Source organism: Herpailurus yagouaroundi, unplaced genomic scaffold, assembly GCF_014898765.1.
Source record: "Herpailurus yagouaroundi ecotype Mexico unplaced genomic scaffold, PumYag 166, whole genome shotgun sequence".
Classification (NCBI taxonomy): Eukaryota; Metazoa; Chordata; class Mammalia; order Carnivora; family Felidae; genus Herpailurus; species Herpailurus yagouaroundi.
Window position 1 is genome coordinate 10,874,486 of NW_024412407.1, and position 19,406 is coordinate 10,893,891.

The window sequence follows — 19,406 nt, forward strand, 5'->3', positions numbered from 1 at the left end:
ATATTGTGCTGTTGACTGTACTGTTTTTCTATTTCATGGGTGCTATTCTTTTACAGCATTATCTGACACTCAGGGGAATTTTCTTTTAAACGGGAATTTTGTTGTAAGTATGTCAAAAAAAGAAATCAACATACAAGGAGCTATTTTTGAATACAGTGGTTCAAACAGCTCAATTGAAAGAATTAATAGTACTGATCGGCTGGAGGAAGAAATTGTTCTGCAGGTAAATTCTCAGGGGTCCTTAATGAGACTTAGTTTTAATCCCGTTAGTAAGTTGATGGTTAAGGGCTTTGCGTTTATTAAATATAATAATGATGTCTTCCAAGAATATATTTTTATGAATTAATTATGTGCTCCTGTGTGTTTTTGAGGTTTTGTGTGTGGGTAATTTATACAACCCTGATGTACGATATTCTTTCAATATCCCTGTGGAAGAGAAGAGCGACCTGTTCTCTTGGGATCCGCATGGACCATGGCAAGACTGTACCAAGATGTGTCAAGGTACCCTGGAATTAAGTAAAGGAGGCAGAAATGTGTGTATGCTGATATAACTTGGGATACTTTGGGGGCTGTCTGCCTCTGGAATTCCCCAACTGTCTACACACACACACACACACACACACACACCACCATCAAAAAGACACACAAAGGTTTCTTTTATCTCTGACTTTTCTCCCCACTCATTCTTATACTTAACAGCCTTTTCTATCTCTACCTTTTCAGGCAATTTCTCTTACTGCATTTTTTCATTCTTTCTCTGTCACAAGAAATTTCTCTAACTTGTACATTCATCCCCCCCTTATGATGGAGGATACATTCCAGAAGACCTCCACTAGATGCTTGAAACTGAGGATGGTATCTAACCTCTTAGGTGCTATGTTTTTTTTCCTATACATACATACCTATGATAAAGGTTAATCTATAAATTAGGCACAGTAAGAGATTAACACTAACTGGTAATAAAATTGAACAATTACAACAATATACATTCGACCCTTAAACAACACATGAATTAGGAGTACCAACACCCATGCGGTTAAAAATTGATATATCTCTTGACTACTAATTTTAACTAATAAGTTACTCTTCACTGGAAGCCTTACTGATAACAAGCAGTTGATTAACATGTATTTTGTATGTTACATGTATTATATGCTGTAGTTTCACAGTAAAGTAAGCTGAAGGAAAGAATGTTAAAATCATAAGAGAAAATACATTTATGGTACAGTAGTGTATTTATCAAAAAAAAAAAAAAAAAGTGAACGGAGCCATACAGTTCAAGCCTATATTGATCAAGGGTTACCTGTACTTAAAAGTTCTGTGAATGTTGTTGCAAACTTTATTGTACTGTACTCCCCCTCCTTGTGGTGATGTGAGGTGATAAAATGCTTTTGTGATGAGATGGAAGTGAGGTGAATGCTGTAGCTTTGTGACAGCATTAGGCTATACTGACCCTTGCCAAGGTACATTAGAAGGTGGATCATCTTCTGGACCACAGTTGACTGCAGGTGACTGAAAGTACAGAGAGCAAAACCAAAGATGAGGGGTAGTATTGTATATGGTTTCCCTCTCCTCCATTCCCCTCCATACACTCTCCTAATAACCTGTCTCCTTCCAGTGTTAGGGGTCTGACATTCTTCCGTTCCTCTGTCTTCCTTCCATGAACACAGGGAAATATATTTTGTACTGGTGGCATGAATCCCTGAAAGAGGAATAGTTTGAAATGGAAAAGCCAGGGGCACTTAGAGTAGGGAAAGAAAATGAAGAGTGGGGTCTTTGGGAAATCTGTAATCGTGTATACTTAATGGTGTAATACTTTAAAAATCAGTTAAATTTGAGGGACTACTTTGTTTCAAAGTAAGACCCCAGTCCTGCATTCAAGTTTTACCTTCTGGTGGATGAAACCAGCACGAGTAGATTTTCTTGGCTTACAGTAGTGAATGTAATGTGACAGGTATGCACAGAGAGCCACAGGAAAGGTGGAACAGGCTGTGAGGAGATTCAGCCTGAAGGTGCAGGGAAATTTGATGCACTGGAAAGTAGTTCTCACAGGGCCTAGAGAAAAGGTTTGAGAATTTAGGGGAGCAGTGATTCAGAGGAGGGGGGTTCTTAGAACCATATGGAAATGAGCTGAAATAAGGTGGGTTGCCAGAGGCAGTAGTCATAGAGGTGATGAGAATGTGAGGGACACACTAACAAACTGACCTCAAGGTACCGAGGAAATGGTGGTGTCCTCTTCGGAAAAAAATCACAGACTTGTCCTGTGATGCTGGGATAGTGGTACTCAGAATGCTTGCGTGGGAACAGATGTTTTTGTCAGGACAGCGTCTCTGGAGGGAGGCTGCTGTAGATGGTGCAAGACTGACTAGGATAAACACTGGAAGGAGGAACAATAGTAACACAGGAGGAGACATTGATTTTGACAGAGGGACCCTAGATTTGCCTTACAGAAGGGAATGGAGATTTGGGAAGCAGGGAACGGCATTGCAGCACCCACTAAGCATGCTGGGCTGTGGCAGTAGATATGGGGAGCTAGGAACAAGCACAAACATCAGGTAAGTGAAGGAACCTTCTAAAATGGCGGGGGGCGGGGGGAGGGACATACCAAGTAAAGAACAGCAAGCTCCAAATGGAAGGTTCGACAAGACCTGATGAAATGGTTTGGGAGTCTGAACTGCACAGAGGTCTCTTAAATAATGTTGTGCTAGAGGGGAAAAGCTATTAGTTGATTTGCCACATAGTGTACTATGATGATATTCCCTCTTTATGTGTAACTTTTTAGTTTGTCTAAAATGAGATTCCTTCAGTCTTTTCTGTGTATGGAATGTCCTCCGTTCCCAGACTTTGTGAGAGCTATAAATTTCATCTTCATATTTTCAAGTACATTACTTAATCTGTCCGTTTCAATTTTCCTGTACTTTTTCATCTGTTATTGTGGCCCTCTTTTCTCTTGCTCTAATTCAGTTGTGTTGCTTTTAGTCCTGATACATGGCTACCCTCTTGAACTTCTGCTTCATTATTTTTCTGGGATTCTCTTTTACTTTGTGTTGGATTTCTGGTTTTCTAAATCCCATGAATTCTTTTATTTCCCCACTGGTGGAACATATTCCTCAGGATATTCTTGAGAAACAGAGGTAGTTGTTTTTTGTTGTGGTGGTGGTGTGGTGTTATGGTGTTTTTTTGTTTTTGTTTTGTTTTGTTTTTGTTTTGAGACCTTTCTTATCTGAAAGTAGCATTATTCTACTTTCACATTTGATCAGTTTGGGATAAATTGTAAGTTAGATGATTGTCCTTTAGAATTTTGACAGTCATCTTTTCTGATTGCCTGTGTTTCTATGTGACACTTTCCACTGTGGTAGTTTTGTGGCTCCTCTCTAATTCTAGTGGTGTGAAATTTCGGGACAATTGGCCTTGATGTTGGTGTTTTTTTTTTTTTTTTCATCTATTTTCTTAGGTCATTAGGATGGCATTCACATTTGGAAATGGATTCTTTGACTTGAGAAATTTTACTGCATAATTTCTTTGATAATTTCCTCACATTAAATTTTCTCCTCCACTTTTCTGAAATGTGTATATTTTGGACATTCAACCTCCTCGACTGATCTGAATTTACGTGGTTGTTTTTGCTCATAACCTCTTGATTTTGTTTCATAAATGTGTAATATCTGTGTCTCTGACCATATTAATCATAGTCTTTAAATTTTCTCTCTGACCTGTTTCATTTTAGTCTTTGTTTTTATTTTGGTCTCTTTTGTGTTAGTGGATTTCCTGAAATGTCTGCTGATACTTTGCTGTTGATATTTAAGGCTAAAATGCTACAAGTTCTGTGTTGGTCAGACAAGTCAAGTAAGACCTCATTATAGAGTAATGGATCACAAAATGACCCTTTCATGTGTCATTGGGGAGAAGCCCCACATGTCATTGTCAGTTGATTTTTGGGGGGCTAAAGAGCCTCTCAAGAGAGGAATCTTTTCATCTTCAAATGATCAGCAGGGAGACTGTGGAACCATAAATTTGGCTCAATGCTGGAGGGAAATGGAAAGAAAGATTCCAGTAGGCCTGGTTCTCCTCACTCACTATGGAGACTTTTACTTAATTCCCCCTTTGTGGGCACAGTGCTTCACCAACTTCCCTAAGCTATGTCTGTGTCCTTAAGTTCACCTCTCTAGAGCTTTGCTACCCAATAGGGTAGCCACCAGCCAAATGTAGCTCACCCATTGAAATGTGGTATAAGTGTGAAATGCCAATGGATTTGAGAACTCAGTATGAAAAAGCTGTAAAATATATTGTAGTTTTCATATTCATAAAATGATATTTTAGATATTTGAGGCTAAACATAAATTTTCATTTCGCCTATGTCTTTTTACTTTATTTAACGTGACTACTAGAAAATGTGAAATCACACACATGGCTCACATTCTGTTTTTAATGGACAGTGCCACTCTTAACTAGAAGGGTAGGGGGTCTAACTGTTCTTTGTAAATACTTTTCAATCAGTTCTCCATTTTTTTCAGGCCTACCCCTCACACATCCACCTCTTCAGAGGAACTTAGTATTTTCAATTCCTGGGACTTTCTTTTATTCTTTGGCATGAATGGTTAGTTTCTTTATTCATTTGTCCCCTCCATAGGCTTAAGTTTCAGCTTTCTTGGCTCTGTTAGTTGTATCCATCTACTTTTCATACTTAAAATTTGCTTTTCTTGCCTACTGTGTTTCTTTTTTTAATCTTTTTGTTCTTTTAGGTTAGTGCCTTTTCAAAATTCCTTATGGTTATTTCAGATGGTATTTAGGAAGGAATAAAGATAAACATGCGTGTTCATGTTTAGCTAACGGGAAGCATACAGTTGAACTTTGATGAAACAGAAACTTGATCATGTCACTGACTGCTGAAAGTCTTCCTGTCTCCGCATTGCAGAAAGTGTAAAGTTCTGTCTACTCGGGCCCATTATATCTCTTCTTAGTTTGCTTTTTCTGTGGTTATACTGCATACAACGAACCAGCAAATCCAATGGCTTTGAAAACCAAAAGTTTATTTCTTGCTCATGCTGTGTTTTAGCTGCTAATTGGCTATGACTCTTCTTAGCTTGGTATCTACATCCATGTCATTTTTAACTTAAGACCACCTTTTTAGGGCAGTTTTGGGTTTATAGAAAAATTGAGCAGAAAGTATAGAAAATTCACAAATTTTCACCTCCTCCCTCCCTGCAGTTCATCTATAAACATCTTGAATTAATGTGGCACATTTGTTACAATTGATGCATACTTAAAGTCCATAGTTCACGTTAGGGTTCACTATGTGTTGTGCATATTATGGGTTCTGACAAATTTTTAATGGTGTGTAGCCACTATTACAGTATCATGAAGAATACTTTGAGTGCCCTAAAAATCCCTCCATGCCCCCTCAAACTTGGCAACCAGTGGTCTTTTTATTGTCCATGTCTTTTCATTCATGATTCCAGGCTGAAAGATCACCCCACCTGTGGAAGGCTGTTTTAGAGACAGAGAGAAAAGGGAAAGTGAGCTGGGCAGAAACATATTATGGCTTTTAGCGCTTCTGCTTACAAGTGGAAAGGTCACAGACTTTTGCAGTTGGTTGGCATAAGCCAGTGTCCATGAACAAGGAAGTATATTCCTCCAAAAGGCAGTTGTAACATTGTAGCAAGTGGAGATGTACAATTTTCTTCTAGGGCAAAGGAAAGCAAATAATGGGGGACAGTAATGTACTACGTAGCATCATTGCCAACCCTGACCACTCATTTCTCCACTAACAACCACTCCAGCCATCTCTAATGCATTTCTTTCTCCTCCACATGTGGCCTGCCCTCCTTAAGTCTCTTTACTAAGCAAACTTTCAGTCTTCCAGGATTCAGCTTGCTTACTCTAGAAAGTCATTCCTGACTAAAATGCTAGTCTATCCTGTTGGAATTTTTTTTTTTTTTTTTTGCTTTCTTAGCTAAATCCTTTAGGCTATTAGCAGAATTAAATAATCCTACAACATCTGCTTAAGAGAATTTTTCCTTTGATTTCTAATTTTCCTTTGACAATGGCCAAGGTCTTCATAGAAGAAAAATTGCCTGCGTTCGGAAGAGTGATCATATGGTGGTTTCTGATCAGAGATGTGACCACTTACCACTTCCATTGTTTGTGACTGAAAGGTGCAATACAGACTGTGAACTAAGGTAAAAAAAAAATGTGTAATATAATCGGTGTATGTGTAAAGTAACCAGGTTAAAATCCATAAGTGAACTAAGATGTAAAGCATCTAAAGCATCTAGTGCAGTGCCTGCTTGAATGGCCATGTATGTTAATGTCTATCCTTTGTCCCAGCTAATACAAAATTACAGGCTCGATAACTTATTGTGAAACTTGACAAGTGAACTTGGCAGTTTATTCATAGTATTTGATGAATACCTCAAACTTCTATCTAGGAAATGGAAACAAATTTATGAAATATATAAGTAAACTCTAATCTTAAACTCCGTGCTTTGAAGATCTGAAACAATAAATTTTGTAGAATGGTGGTGAACTCATGAGCCAATAAACTTTTAAAGTTTGAGGATTGAAGAATTAGTAGATTGGTTCCTCAATCTTCCCAATATTTTGTCCATTAAACATTAAGAAATGTGATCCTAGATTATGGGGCAGGGGAGTTTCCACTTCTAAATTTCCTGTCTTTTGCGGGAGAGGGGTGTATTGGTCTTACCGTAAAGCTAAGAACAACCCCGTTTAGCGAGTGACCATTAAGATTCAGGGGTGGCCAAAACCTCTTGTTCAGCAAGAATGGTAATTTTTGTATATGTTGTTTAAAGACATAGTGGAAAGAACTGCTTGAAGAAATCTCATCCACTCATGGAGTGAAGCACCAGGTAATCCTTGAGTTGCTACTGGGAATTGAACTCCGTGAACTCTTTGCTTCATTATACTGGTGCACCCATATTGCTGGATAGATGGCTAGACTATATATAATTGGGATAGTTTGGCTAAAACTAGCAGATTCTTACTTGCAGAAAAAAAGTTTTCTCTGCAGACCTGTCTAAAAACAGAGTACAAGAATGAGAAATGGGATATGCTTTACAAAAACCTAGTTTTCCAACTTCTAAAGGCTTTGTCTTACTGATAGAGTCAGATTCCCAGATATTCCCTGATCATTTTGAGTGATTGCATAGTGAGATTCTACCTGATGAGTTAAATATATTCAGTCTTAAACCTGCCACTAAGTAATTGGGTAATCTTGATCTAGACCAGTTGTTTGCAAAGGTTTTTTTGGGAAATCTTGGGGTTTCTAGGACCTACCTCCCAAACCACCACCAAAAGTCAGAATGAAGTCACCAGGTATAGTGCTGGCTCCCTGTCTCCAGCTTTAACCAGACAACCTCCATTTTTATATATTTAAAGAGTTAGATTTTATTTGTGGGGAAAATTATTTTTATCAAAAGTTCAGCATTTCTACCATGTGAACACATATCCCTAGGCCTCATTTTCTCATCTATAAAAATGGAAGTTTGGGTTTATCTCAGAATTTTTCATCGAAATTAATGGTATATCAGGTATCTTCAGGTGGCTTGTTCATCAATTTTAACAATTTTAAAAAAATGTATGCAAGAGTTTCTCTGAATCCATTTTTAAAAAAATTTTTTTCTAATGTTTATTTTTGAGACAGAGACAGAGCATGAACGGGGGAGGGTCAGAGAGAGAGGGAGACACGGAATCCGAAAGAGGCTCCAGTCTCTGAGCTGTCAGCACAGAGCCCGATGTGGGCTCAAACTCACAGACTGTGAAATCATGACCTGAGTTGAAATCAGACGCCTAAACGACTGAGCCACCCAGGCGCCCCTGAATCCATTTTTTTTAAACTGCATTAATTAGCATCCCTAAGTAAAATAACCTCCTTTTTTCTAGGTGGCACATCATTGGCAAAAGTGAATGCTCATCCCATTGTGGTCAAGGATATAGGTCCTTAGATGTTCACTGCATGAAGTATTCCATTCATAAAGGACAGACTGTTCCAGTAGATGACCACTACTGTGGTGACCAACTTAAACCTCCCACACGAGAACCCTGCCATGGTGATTGTGTCTTAACAAGATGGCATTATTCAGAATGGTCCCAGGTACAAATAACCAGTATTACTTAAGAAAAGTTGCCTCTCTTTTCTTATTAAAAATTTGTTATTTAATTATTATTTAATTATTTAATTATTAAAGTATATTTTTGTTAAAATCTTCATTCTTCCCATAGGTCACACTGTTTTCGTTTTGTTTTGTCAGTGTTCTAGGAGTTGTGGAGGAGGGGAAAGGTCTCGAGAATCTTACTGTATAAATAACTTTGGCCACCGTCTTGCTAACAGAGAATGCCAAGAGCTTCCCCGCGTGACGACAGAGAATTGCAATGAATTTTCCTGCCCCAGTTGGGCTACTAGTGAGTGGAGTGAGGTAACATTAAAAAGATGAGGCTAAGAACTGTTACAATTTTTTACAGGAAAGCTTTGTGCTCGAAGGCTTTAAAGAACTCAAAAGTAATTTGTTCTTGCTCTATAAATGTATTATCAAGGCAATAACAAATTAATGGTTCTTAAATTATTTAAATCATATACTATCTGGCAACGGTGACATTAGTGTTGAATCTCTAACCATTTTCATAAGAAAGTCCCAGTGTTGACAGTACCCTGAGATATTTACATAACCTAAAGTTTAGTACCTTTTTCTAGAACAAATGGACAGCTGCAGTGGGATTGAGGTGGCTGACGTTACTTGCTGAATATCTCTGGAGCAGTGAAGGGAAACTGTCCTTAGAATGGTCTTTCAAGTACATATCAATGTGTGAATTGATCTTTTTTTTTTTTTTTTTTTAGGTATTTGTGTTAACTAATATTGAAAATAATCACTTGTATTTCAGTGTCATGTTACATGTGGAAAAGGAACAAAACAGCGGCAGGTGTGGTGTCAGCTGAATGAAGACCACTTGAGTGATAGTCTCTGTAATCCAAGAACCAAACCTGAGTCTCTAAGACCGTGTGAGCTTCACGCGTGTGCTTCCTGGCAAGTCGGACCATGGGGTTCTGTGAGTATATGAGAAGAATTTTCCTGGTTAAATTCATCTTTATAGAATAGCAGAACAATTATTGTGTCTTTACTCTTTCAATGGATGCAGCTAAATTTGGGTTGGCTTCTTGGAAAAATACCCTTAAAATGTGAACTGTTATCTAAACAATTTTTTTTAGTGCCAATTTCGCTGTGATAAATAGTTCAGCTTTGCTTTTGATTTCACTTGTTCACTAAAATGCTGCAAATTTATTCTTCAGCTTTGTTTAAATTCTAAATATTTTCATTGTCTGTGTCTTAAATTATCTTTACTGCATTTAGATAGAGTTAAGTTTTGTTGTTCAGAAGTTTTGCCAAACAGACAGCTAGGAATTTGCAGGATGAGCAGTGGTCAGGCTGGATGAAGATGGGCAGCCCATTAACCCATGCAGGTTGTCACCGTGGATAAGAAACCTTGTCTCCTCTTCATTCAACTTGATGATCATCTTTCATTATCTCTTTGAAGATAATTTAGTGTATTAAAAGCCATATATACATACACTAGGTAGATTTTGAAAATTATTTAGTTCTCTTAAATTGTATGAACTCTGCCTCCAACATATCAAGACTCTATTGAAATTTTTACAAAGCTTTTATTTATTTATTTATTTTTTTTGGTTTATTTTGAGAGAGAACATCCCACCTCATGACCACAAGATTATGATCTGAGCCAAAATGAGGAGTTGGATGCTTAACCAACTAAGCCACCCAGGCACTACTTTACATAACTTAAGAATTTTTTTTTTTAAGTTTATTTTGAGAGAGAGCACAAGTCGGGGAGGAAGAGGGAGAGAAGGAGGGAGAGAGAATCCCAAGCAGGCTCTGCACTGTCAGCTCAGAGTCTGATGCAAGGCTCGAACTCATTAACCAGGAGGTTATGAACTGAGCCGAAATCAGGAGTCCTACGTTTAACCAACTAAGCCCTCCCTACATAACTTTTTAAAGATAAAACAGTTGTCCATTTTAACTTCAGTATTTTATTATCTATATTAAATGGAATGATATATATGGATTACATTTGCTGATTTTGTGTGGAATCTGGTATAAAGCACTAATAAGATCTGGAAGTATATTAACCATATTAAGAAAATGTATACAACTTTTGAACAATGGCGTTTGATAAGTGCTTCTATCCTTTCAGTGCACAGCCACATGTGGACGAGGGTATCAGATGCGTGCTGTTAAATGTGTCAATGAGCTACTCAGCGCAGTCTTAGATGACAGAGCGTGCCACGGAGCTAGTCGCCCAACTGATAGGCAGGTAAAGGACACCTCTTCGCAGATAGTAAACAAAAAGTCTTGTTACAGGAGGATTCCTGTATTTAACTTATTTCATACATATTTTTTTCCTACTTCTATCCCTTGAAAACATGTTTGTGTACCTGTGTGTTGGAGAATTTATCTTTTTTTGGTGTTGCCAGTTTTGTAGCTTTTTTTACACTTGATCTGCCACTGAATCACTCATTTGTTAGGTATTTTCCTTTGAAATGCACACGGATAGTGTCTATTGTGCATATGAAGTTCTAAAGTATTTTGTACTACTTGAAAATAGTGTCCTATGTTCATTCAGGATATTTCAGCTTAGTGCTAGTTTTGCTTCTTTCCTTTCAACCATCAGACAGGATGATCCAAACTTTATAATTCAGATTTATACTACCCACTGGGAGCCCTTGACAGTACTTTGTACTTCTGAAAAATAAAAACTTTTGCATCACTAACTTGTAATTCAGCCTTTTTAAATTAGACGTGCAGAAGAAGAAATGAAGTATAGAATTTGACATAAATTAGAGTGATGAACTTACTGATATTTTGAGATGCATTTTTCTTTTGAACAGGACTGTTCGGTTATGCCTTGCCCAGTTATTCCTAAAATTGGGGCCACTTCATTGCCAGCTATTCCCATGGGAAAGATAGCTCAGTGGCGACATGGTTCTTGGACCCCAGTAAGTGAAATCCTTTAAGAAGTACAGTGTTTGTCTAAAAGCCTCCATCATACATCAAAATGGTTCCTTTAGGTTAGCCAAATGAATGTTATGCGTTCATTCTCAGGTAGTTTGATGAGTGGCGTGGGGTTCTGAAATGATGTAATGGCTAAATCCTGCTGTATCTTTTGGGAGTGCTGTGTCTCTGGGCAAGAAATGGAAGTTTTCTGGGTCTGTTTTCTAATCCACAAAAGGGGAATGATAATATTTATATGAAGCAGGTGTGAAATTAGGCTTTTTATCAGCCTTCATTTAAGCTATCCACATTTTCATGTTTTTCTAGACTGAAAACGTTAATGTCTTCGGAGTATATGGTTTGCTTTAATCTTACTTAGAAGCTATATTTGTAAGCTTCACGTATTCTCTGAATAATTTATGGGATCATTTAGACTCTGTTAGGTGTTTAAAATTACTTAAAGTAAGCTGACTTTTAAATTTTTGTTTATTTTTGAGAGAGAGACAGAATGAGTGGGGGAGGGGCAGAGAGAGAGGGCAACACAGAATCTGAATCTGGCTCCAGGCTCCGAGCTGTCAGCAAGAGCCCCATGTGGGGCTCGAACTCACAGACTGAGATCATGACCTGAGCCAAAGTTGGATGCTTGACTGACTGAGCCACCCATTCACCCCTAAAATAAGCTGTCTTATGAAATGTTTTCTGTATCTTTTTTAGCAAATAATAATCAGTATCCCAAGAAGTAGTATCTTGTTCTCACTGCAGATATCTTGTTGGTGAAATTTATGATCTGAACTGATCAGGGGGATTCATTGCTCTGACTCTACTTGACTCGGTTTACAATTTTTTTCCAAGAAGCATGTTTTAGACATTGGAGCAAAAGCTACTTGGGAGGGCTACTATGTAACCTGTTGGTATAATCCTTTTATTTTTTTAAGTGCTCTGTGTCTTGTGGACGAGGTAATCAAGCCCGCTATGTAAGCTGTCGTGATGCTTATGATGGAATAGCAGATGAATCCTTTTGTGCCCATTTACCCCGACCTGCTGAAATATCTGTCTGTTTTAACCCTTGTGGAGAGTGGCAAACTGGGAATTGGTCACCTGTAAGTATTTTTAGGAGAAAAAAAAATAATATTTAGTATAATATAACTTACTACATTACAAATGTTGGCTAAATTTGTGATCAGTGTTCAGCTTCCTGTGGCCATGGAAAAACAACTCGACAAGTTTTATGCATCAACTACCATCAGCCAATTAATGAGAATTACTGTGACCCTGCAATTCGCCCTTTGATCGAACAAGAATGTAACCTGGCAGCCTGCCCACCCATGTACAGTCACTTTCCAAGTTCCTCTGAGCAGCCAAGCCGTTTTCCAGGCAGGAATTTTCCATTAACTCACAAACCAGAAGATAATCAAAATCAGAGGGTCCATCTGTCAATCAGCGGAAATCAATGGAGAACAGGACCGTGGGGATCAGTAAGCCGTCTCTATTGAGTTATATTAATTCTGTAATTTTGTTACAGCCTTTTAACAGATAGGTATGTAATGACATCAAATACTTTTAATGCTAAATTTATCTGAAGATCAATAGTTTAAATCGTAAAAGGATTAAGCGATTTTTGATGCAAATTACAAATCCCCAGAGTTCTCATTGAATTATACACTAATGTGATATTATGATTACAGAAGAATGCACTTAAAAGCAATCTGGTTGGAGTGCATTATAATAAAAAGCTTCTAATAGGTTAAGACTGTGAAGAAAAATCAAACCTAGAAATTACGTGAAGAGTGCAGTAAGCTGGTATACAATCATGAAACTACAAAAGGCAATTACAGCCTTTTGTTTTTACATAAAAGTTAGGAGACAAAAAAATAGCAGTATCAAAGCTGAGAGACTTAATCTTTTTCTTTTTTTTTTTTTAATTCCTTCCTAGTGAGATCTTAAAACTTTAATTCCTTTTTACTTCACACCCAGGAACGGGGTGAATTTGCTCTTGCCAGCTTTACTGTTGCACCTTTTCATCGACAAATCCAAGTACGCTCATGTTTCTGGCAGAGTTTCTCGATTGAGATTGTCCCAGTGATGGGGATTTTAGAATGGAGAGTCAGAATGCCGATGCCTTTTCACCGTGTAATTTGACGCTGCGGTGTCTCCGGTGTGTGTGTGTCCTCCTTGTCAGTGCTCCAGTAGCTGTGCGGGAGGCGTGCAGCACAGAGTCGTGGTCTGCCAGGATGAAAACGGACGAAGTGCCGGTTACTGCGATGCGGCCGCGAGGCCCCCAGAGTCCAAGCGCTGCGATTCAGGACCTTGTCCGCGGTGGAACTTTGGAAGCTGGGGAGAAGTAAGTCCCATTTTCTAAACTTGCAGAGATGATAACATCTCTCAAGACTGAAAGTTGAGTACTTCACCCTGTTCCTGTTGGATGATATAACTTCACTATACTATACAGAAAGATTTATTTTTAGTAAAATCAAGTTCTTCTAATAGACTAAATCACTCATTTGCAATAGGAAACTAGTCCAGATTTTTTTTTAACAGAATCTCCTATGCATGCCAATATGTCTGAAACTAATACCTTTCTAAAACTAGTATATTATTGTTTTCTTAGAAAATATGGTTGATCTAAAGATACAAAATTAGACTGCTCTATTGTCCATGCTTGTGTCTTATTACTGAGCCATTCATTTAGTGAATTTTCTGAGCAAAAGGGGGCCAATTATCAAGCACTTCATGTGCTGGCATTCTTCTAGACACTGGAGATAGGAAGAATAATTTTTAAAGCCATTGTAATGAATACTAATTCCACCTATATTATGCATGAAAAAGATTAAGACTTATATTGGCTTTAGATAAACAAAATAAACCACCTAGTCAAATATTTTTAATGGGTTTTAGTATATATTTCCCCAGAGTATTTGGAAATCATTGATTAAAGATACATTTCTGAACAGGTGCCAATATCAAGTACATTTTAAAAAGTTCTTTTACCATTTCCAAAATGAAAATGGTATTTTTACTCCTGACTTTAGGCATGCTCATTGTAAAAACTCAAACGATATGAAAAATTACGAAGAGATGAGAACTTTTAACTTTTGATACATTTCCTTCCAGACTTTTCTTCTTGCGTGGGTTCCACAAATAGAATCATATTACATGGGCTTCTTTGCCCCCTGCTGTTGTCACGTAACACATACTGAACATCTTTCCCTGTTTACAAATTTAGATCTTATTAGCTTTCATGGCTAGCCAGGTATCTATTGATAGGCTACCATAAATTATGTAGTTAATTATTAAATCAGTTTTATTTGACTTGTCTACCTTATAGACCCTTGATATCTTAATGCAACATCTTATGGTATAATTCTCAACATTTTGTCTAGTTTTTGAATTATAGAACTAACACTTTTTTACTCAGGGAGAAAACTCTAGCATTACGACTTAGGTATGAAACAGTGAATTAAGCAATATAATACTGTCTTTCAAACCACATAGTTTTGAATTTTCTTATTTTTAGTGTACACAAACATGTGGAGGAGGAATAAAATCAAGATTCGTAATATGTCAGTTTCCCAATGGCCAAATGTCACAAGAGCAAAACTGTGAGATCTTAAGCAAGCCACCTAGTGTGGTGCAGTGTCATGTGCATGCTTGCCCTGGTGACGTATCATGGCATCGGGGACCATGGAAGTCGGTACGATAGTGTTCTTATTTTTGTCCATTTTGTTGTGTTTTACTGTGACCCTTTTACCTTAATTTCTTTATACATTGTGGTGCACACTCTATCTTATTTTTTAAGCAGATCACTGGTCATCTTGGCTTATGTCACTAAATTTGATAGTTTGGAAGAAGAATCCATTCAGTTTCAAGTAATGTAATATATATAATCTTAGATGTATTTATTTTTTTACAAGTGAATTTTGAACCATAGCACTATTCTAATGGACATATTTTCCTCCAGTACATCTTTGGCTTGTCCTCTAATTATAATTGTTTCACTGTATACATTTGTAAATAATGTTAACATTGTGCTTGTTACAATGGCAAATTAAGGCTGTGTCTTGTTTAAGTGTATAACTGTACGTGGCTTTTGTCTGTCAATGTCTAGTAACTGATCCAAAAGCAAATAACATTCTTTAAAACTGTCTTTTTTTATCATTGTTAAACTTAGTATTTTGTTTGGAAATGTGAAAATATTAAAAGAGAAATTTAAAGTGAATTGTTAAAGTTTGTTACATACATCACAGAAAAATACTTGTATAGTAATTTATATGAATCTTCCACTGTGTGGAGTTACGTTTTGGGGATGTTTTAATTTATTTTTTTTTTTGAAGCCATAGACAAAATTCATAAGTATTGTTCATGACTGGTTTATTTAAGTACATTTCAAATATCCAGGCTTTGAAGAATAATTAATATATAAATATGTTGAAATGAACAATTTGGTCACCTTTCATATTTTAAATCATGAACAATCAAGTATACTTTTTCCAACTGAAGAACTGTTGTGAGTCTGTCTCTATAAAGCTCTACAGTTCTTTACTTGGAAAATAATTATAACTCTGGCTTTATGATCCAACCCTGATGTCTGCACTTGGTTTGCTTTCCCCAAGTCAAAGCTTTACAATGTGATATGAACAAAAGTTCCAATTCCTATTAGAAGAGTAGGTCAAGTTCTAGTTCAGGCTGAAATGCCTCTCTGTAGTCAGTGTGACTGATGGAAAACGACAGGAAAGTTTAACATTATAGGAGGATCTTAAACTGCTGCATCACTTTGTTGGAACTAACGTAAACCTATTTTGCCATAGAAGGCATTCACATATTTACTTAGTAAAATATTGACCATCTATATCCAGGTAGTGTAACAGAAATCAAGACCGATTTCTTACTCCTATGGAGTTTTATAGTCTAGTTGGAGAGATTTGAAATAATATAGGAACTCACTATAGAAAGATATCTTTTTAGGTCAACTATCTTAGTGGAAATTCACCTTCTCTTTACTAGATCTGTTACGGTGTCCTTCATTTTTTTGACATTACAAGCCTAGTTCTTAATAAGGCTATGGATTGTTTCTTGGAGTTTTGTCCCAATTCGGAAAGCAGACTCCTAACCACTTAGAGGGTTAAATTGTAATGGCATTTATTTCTGAAGTACCTAAAATTGTTTCAGTGATATTTTTTGTTTGAGGGGTCAGCAGACTATGGCCCTAGATCAAATCTGGCCTATTGCCTATTTTTGTAAATAAGTTTTATAGGAACAGTCATCCACACTTTTTTGTTTTCAAAGTGTTACCCATGGCTGCTTTTGGTACTACAGTTATTGTAATAGAGACTGGCTCTTAAAGCCTGAAATATTTACTGTTTGGCCCCTTTTGGGAAAAGTTTGCTGATGCCTGCTCTATGTAATAAACATAATGCTTTTTAAATTTAGCATAAAATACTGAAAGTTATAGACTATTAGAATTATAAATATTCATTTGGGGTCAGTTTTCAGTGTTTTTCATTCTTCAGTATTTTAAAACCTCCTACGAGGTTTGTCAGCCTTCTCTACATACTCGGTATCGGATTTACACAATTTCTTTCCAGCTTTGAGATACAATTGGCATAGAACGTTGTGTAAGTCTAAGGTATACAGTATCACACAATGTTTATATACTGTGTTGGAAGTCATCTAATACTGTATTCCGATATATTTGTGTCATGCTCTTTTTGTATGTAAATTGTAAGTGAGAAACCTGAATGTTCAGTAAGGTTGTGTGCATGGATAACTTTTTCAGCCTCACAAAAACCAATAAGCAAGAAAATACCCAGTTACAAAAAAGTAACACAGAAGTACACAGTTCTTCATTACTGCGTGTCTATTCCAAAAGGATCTCACTGAATAATTCACACTCTGCACTAGTGAGGAATTGTAGTGTCTTTTTCTCAGAAATTGAAGATGAAAATTTTAAAATCACAATGTTTATATCAGAGTTTTTACACACTTATTTATTCACTTTTTATAGGTATAAAGTACACACATATTAAAGTGCCTGGATTTCTTTTATTATATGAAGAATTTTATTCCTTAAATTAGCCTTTTATATTAAAAGAGTTTAAGGGATCTGAAATGGTTTTTGTTGTTGTTGTTGTTGTTGTTGTTAGAACTAGATATAACCTTTTACCTCTTTGTGTTGCTACATATTAGCCAAACTTCAGAATACCTCTTATTAACATATCAGGTTAATGTTCTTTCAAGGGTAACTTTAATTTCAGCAGATCATATACACTAGGTTAGAAAATTACAAATGTGTGTGTATATGTATACATATACATACAGGAATGACATGAAATCTCAAACATTTCATTTTAAAGTAAAATTGTAAAGTGTTAAATCATTTAAATGTGACTAGGAAGAAAGTTGTAAATACACATTTAGATTTGCTCCATCTTGTGGAAAATCTTGTAATTTATGAGCATGATTAAAGAAATAAATCTTAACATATGTCTGTTAATTTAATGACTATTTTTGTGATTAGTCCATGTGAAATGATTCTATTTTAACCCTTGTTTATTAATGACGTGTGTTGTGGCTTTGTGCTTTGCATAATTCGTATGTATGTTGTATTTTTACTACTTGGATCAATACCTGAAATGTTTTAAGTCTCTGAATAGATCCTGTATTGTAATGAAAGCCTCTTTTCTCTTGGTGCTGTTTTTCTTAAATTAACAAATCATTAATTTCTTATTAAACATTTAATTGTTGAATAGTACATGGTGTTAATAATTTGAGTTTTAAGCTATTAATATTTTAAATCTGTTAGAAACTAACATTGGCATTTTAAAAACAAGATCTATTGTTAAGCTATCAATTTTAAATACTAGAAGTTTTTATATTTCTATATATTATAAACAATAAAAATTTATGGTGTCACATTATTTAGTAAAAAATAGATGTGCTCATGACCAAGATGGTCCTTAAAAGGTGAGTAAAAGTTTTGTTTTTCTCTTCTGTTGCATGTCTATTAATGTTACATATGTAGTCAAACTGTTCTAGCAAATGCCCTTTAAGTAAATTCATAATAACTTATTTTCCCATTATCTCTTTTAATGGGTTCATTTTCCTAGAATGCTTTTATTCTCTACATAAAATGAAGTCATGTTTGGTAAGAAAATAGGCATCCCATTGTGTTCTAGGGTTAATGATCCAACAGAACTAAAGAACTTATTTTTTGTCTTTTTGTTAAGAATTGTTTTTTCCTCCAAAAACGAGACAACTCATTAAAAAAATTTTTTTTAATGTTTATTTTTGAGAGAGACAGAGGCAGAATGCGAGTGGGTTAGGGGCAGAGAGAGAGGGAGACACAGAATGGGAAGCAGGCTCCAGGCTCCGAACTGTCAGCACAGAGCCTAATGCGGGGCTCGAACTCACAGAGCTGTGAGATCATGACCTGAGCTGAAGTCAGACGCTCAACCGACTGAGCCACCCAGGCACTCCCACGAGACAACTCATTAAAAAAAGACAGCTTGATATTTGAATCTTCTAGATTCTAGGACTTTCTCCCAAAGTGTTTCTTTTTTTAAATGTATACAGAGGCTTGTATCTGTAATCTCTAATGTGACAGAGAATGCAACCAAGAGAAGCACTTTTAGCAATGAGCATGTGGTACCAGCATATACCTAGTAAATCTATACTGTCAAGTTCACAGTCTCCTGTAACAAAAGAACGTTGAGGGTCTCAGGGCAGGGATTGGGAGGCTTCTTCCACTGGGGCTCTCACTCTGGGTGAAAGAAACTTGTTACCGCCTCTCCCTAAGGCCAGCAGCAGCCAGGGGAAAGGTAATGTGTTGGGAAATGGTTCAAGAAACTGTCAATTCTTTGTGGAGTGGAGAATTCAGTAAAACTATAGTAATTTATTTTCTTATATTTGGAAAAGATCTACATAACCGTAGTAAAAAGCTGGAAACCTATTTTATTCCATGTTATGGTTGAACATACTTTATCAGGAAGTATTAAACTGTTTCCATTTGTTGCTATATCTTTCTACTATACATCATGGGCTGTCACCAAGGTAATGTGCATCCCCTACAGGTTAGACACTGGGCACTAGATAAATCAGGCACAATCCCTGCATACAAGAAGTTTTCAGTTTAGTGATGAATGTACTACATAAACAAATGGTCAGAATGCAGAACTGGATTCCTCTTTCATTTCAGTAACTATGTGATTTATAATATTGCAGACTCATAATACTGGGACCTTAATACACTGTAATTATCCAATAATTAGTGATGAGGATTGTACTTGAAAACATAATTTTGACAGATTTTTCTAGAAAGCCTAACTAGTAGGATATATTTCATTATAGCCTGGCAAGAAATGTGTGGTGTCCTAAGTCCCTATGTGAGAATTG

At 36.5% G+C, this 19,406-nt stretch overlaps 1 protein-coding gene across 3 annotated transcripts in view; it reads left to right on the forward strand.

The window, feature by feature from the left end:
* Nucleotides 1–19,406, forward strand: part of ADAMTS20 (ADAM metallopeptidase with thrombospondin type 1 motif 20) — a 180,262-nt gene that overhangs the window by 85,346 nt on the left and 75,510 nt on the right. For 2 of the 3 annotated variants that reach the window (XM_040488395.1, XM_040488396.1), the window contains exons 17-28: nt 57–223; nt 372–501; nt 6,053–6,179; nt 7,900–8,110; nt 8,268–8,432; nt 8,896–9,060; nt 10,222–10,341; nt 10,916–11,023; nt 11,954–12,118; nt 12,203–12,493; nt 13,198–13,359; nt 14,533–14,709. In XM_040488395.1, coding sequence (XP_040344329.1) covers nt 57–223; nt 372–501; nt 6,053–6,179; nt 7,900–8,110; nt 8,268–8,432; nt 8,896–9,060; nt 10,222–10,341; nt 10,916–11,023; nt 11,954–12,118; nt 12,203–12,493; nt 13,198–13,359; nt 14,533–14,709 — 1,988 coding nt within the window. The remainder of the gene's footprint in view (nt 1–56; nt 224–371; nt 502–6,052; nt 6,180–7,899; nt 8,111–8,267; nt 8,433–8,895; nt 9,061–10,221; nt 10,342–10,915; nt 11,024–11,953; nt 12,119–12,202; nt 12,494–13,197; nt 13,360–14,532; nt 14,710–19,406) is intronic. The other variant, XM_040488397.1, reaches the window with a different exon arrangement.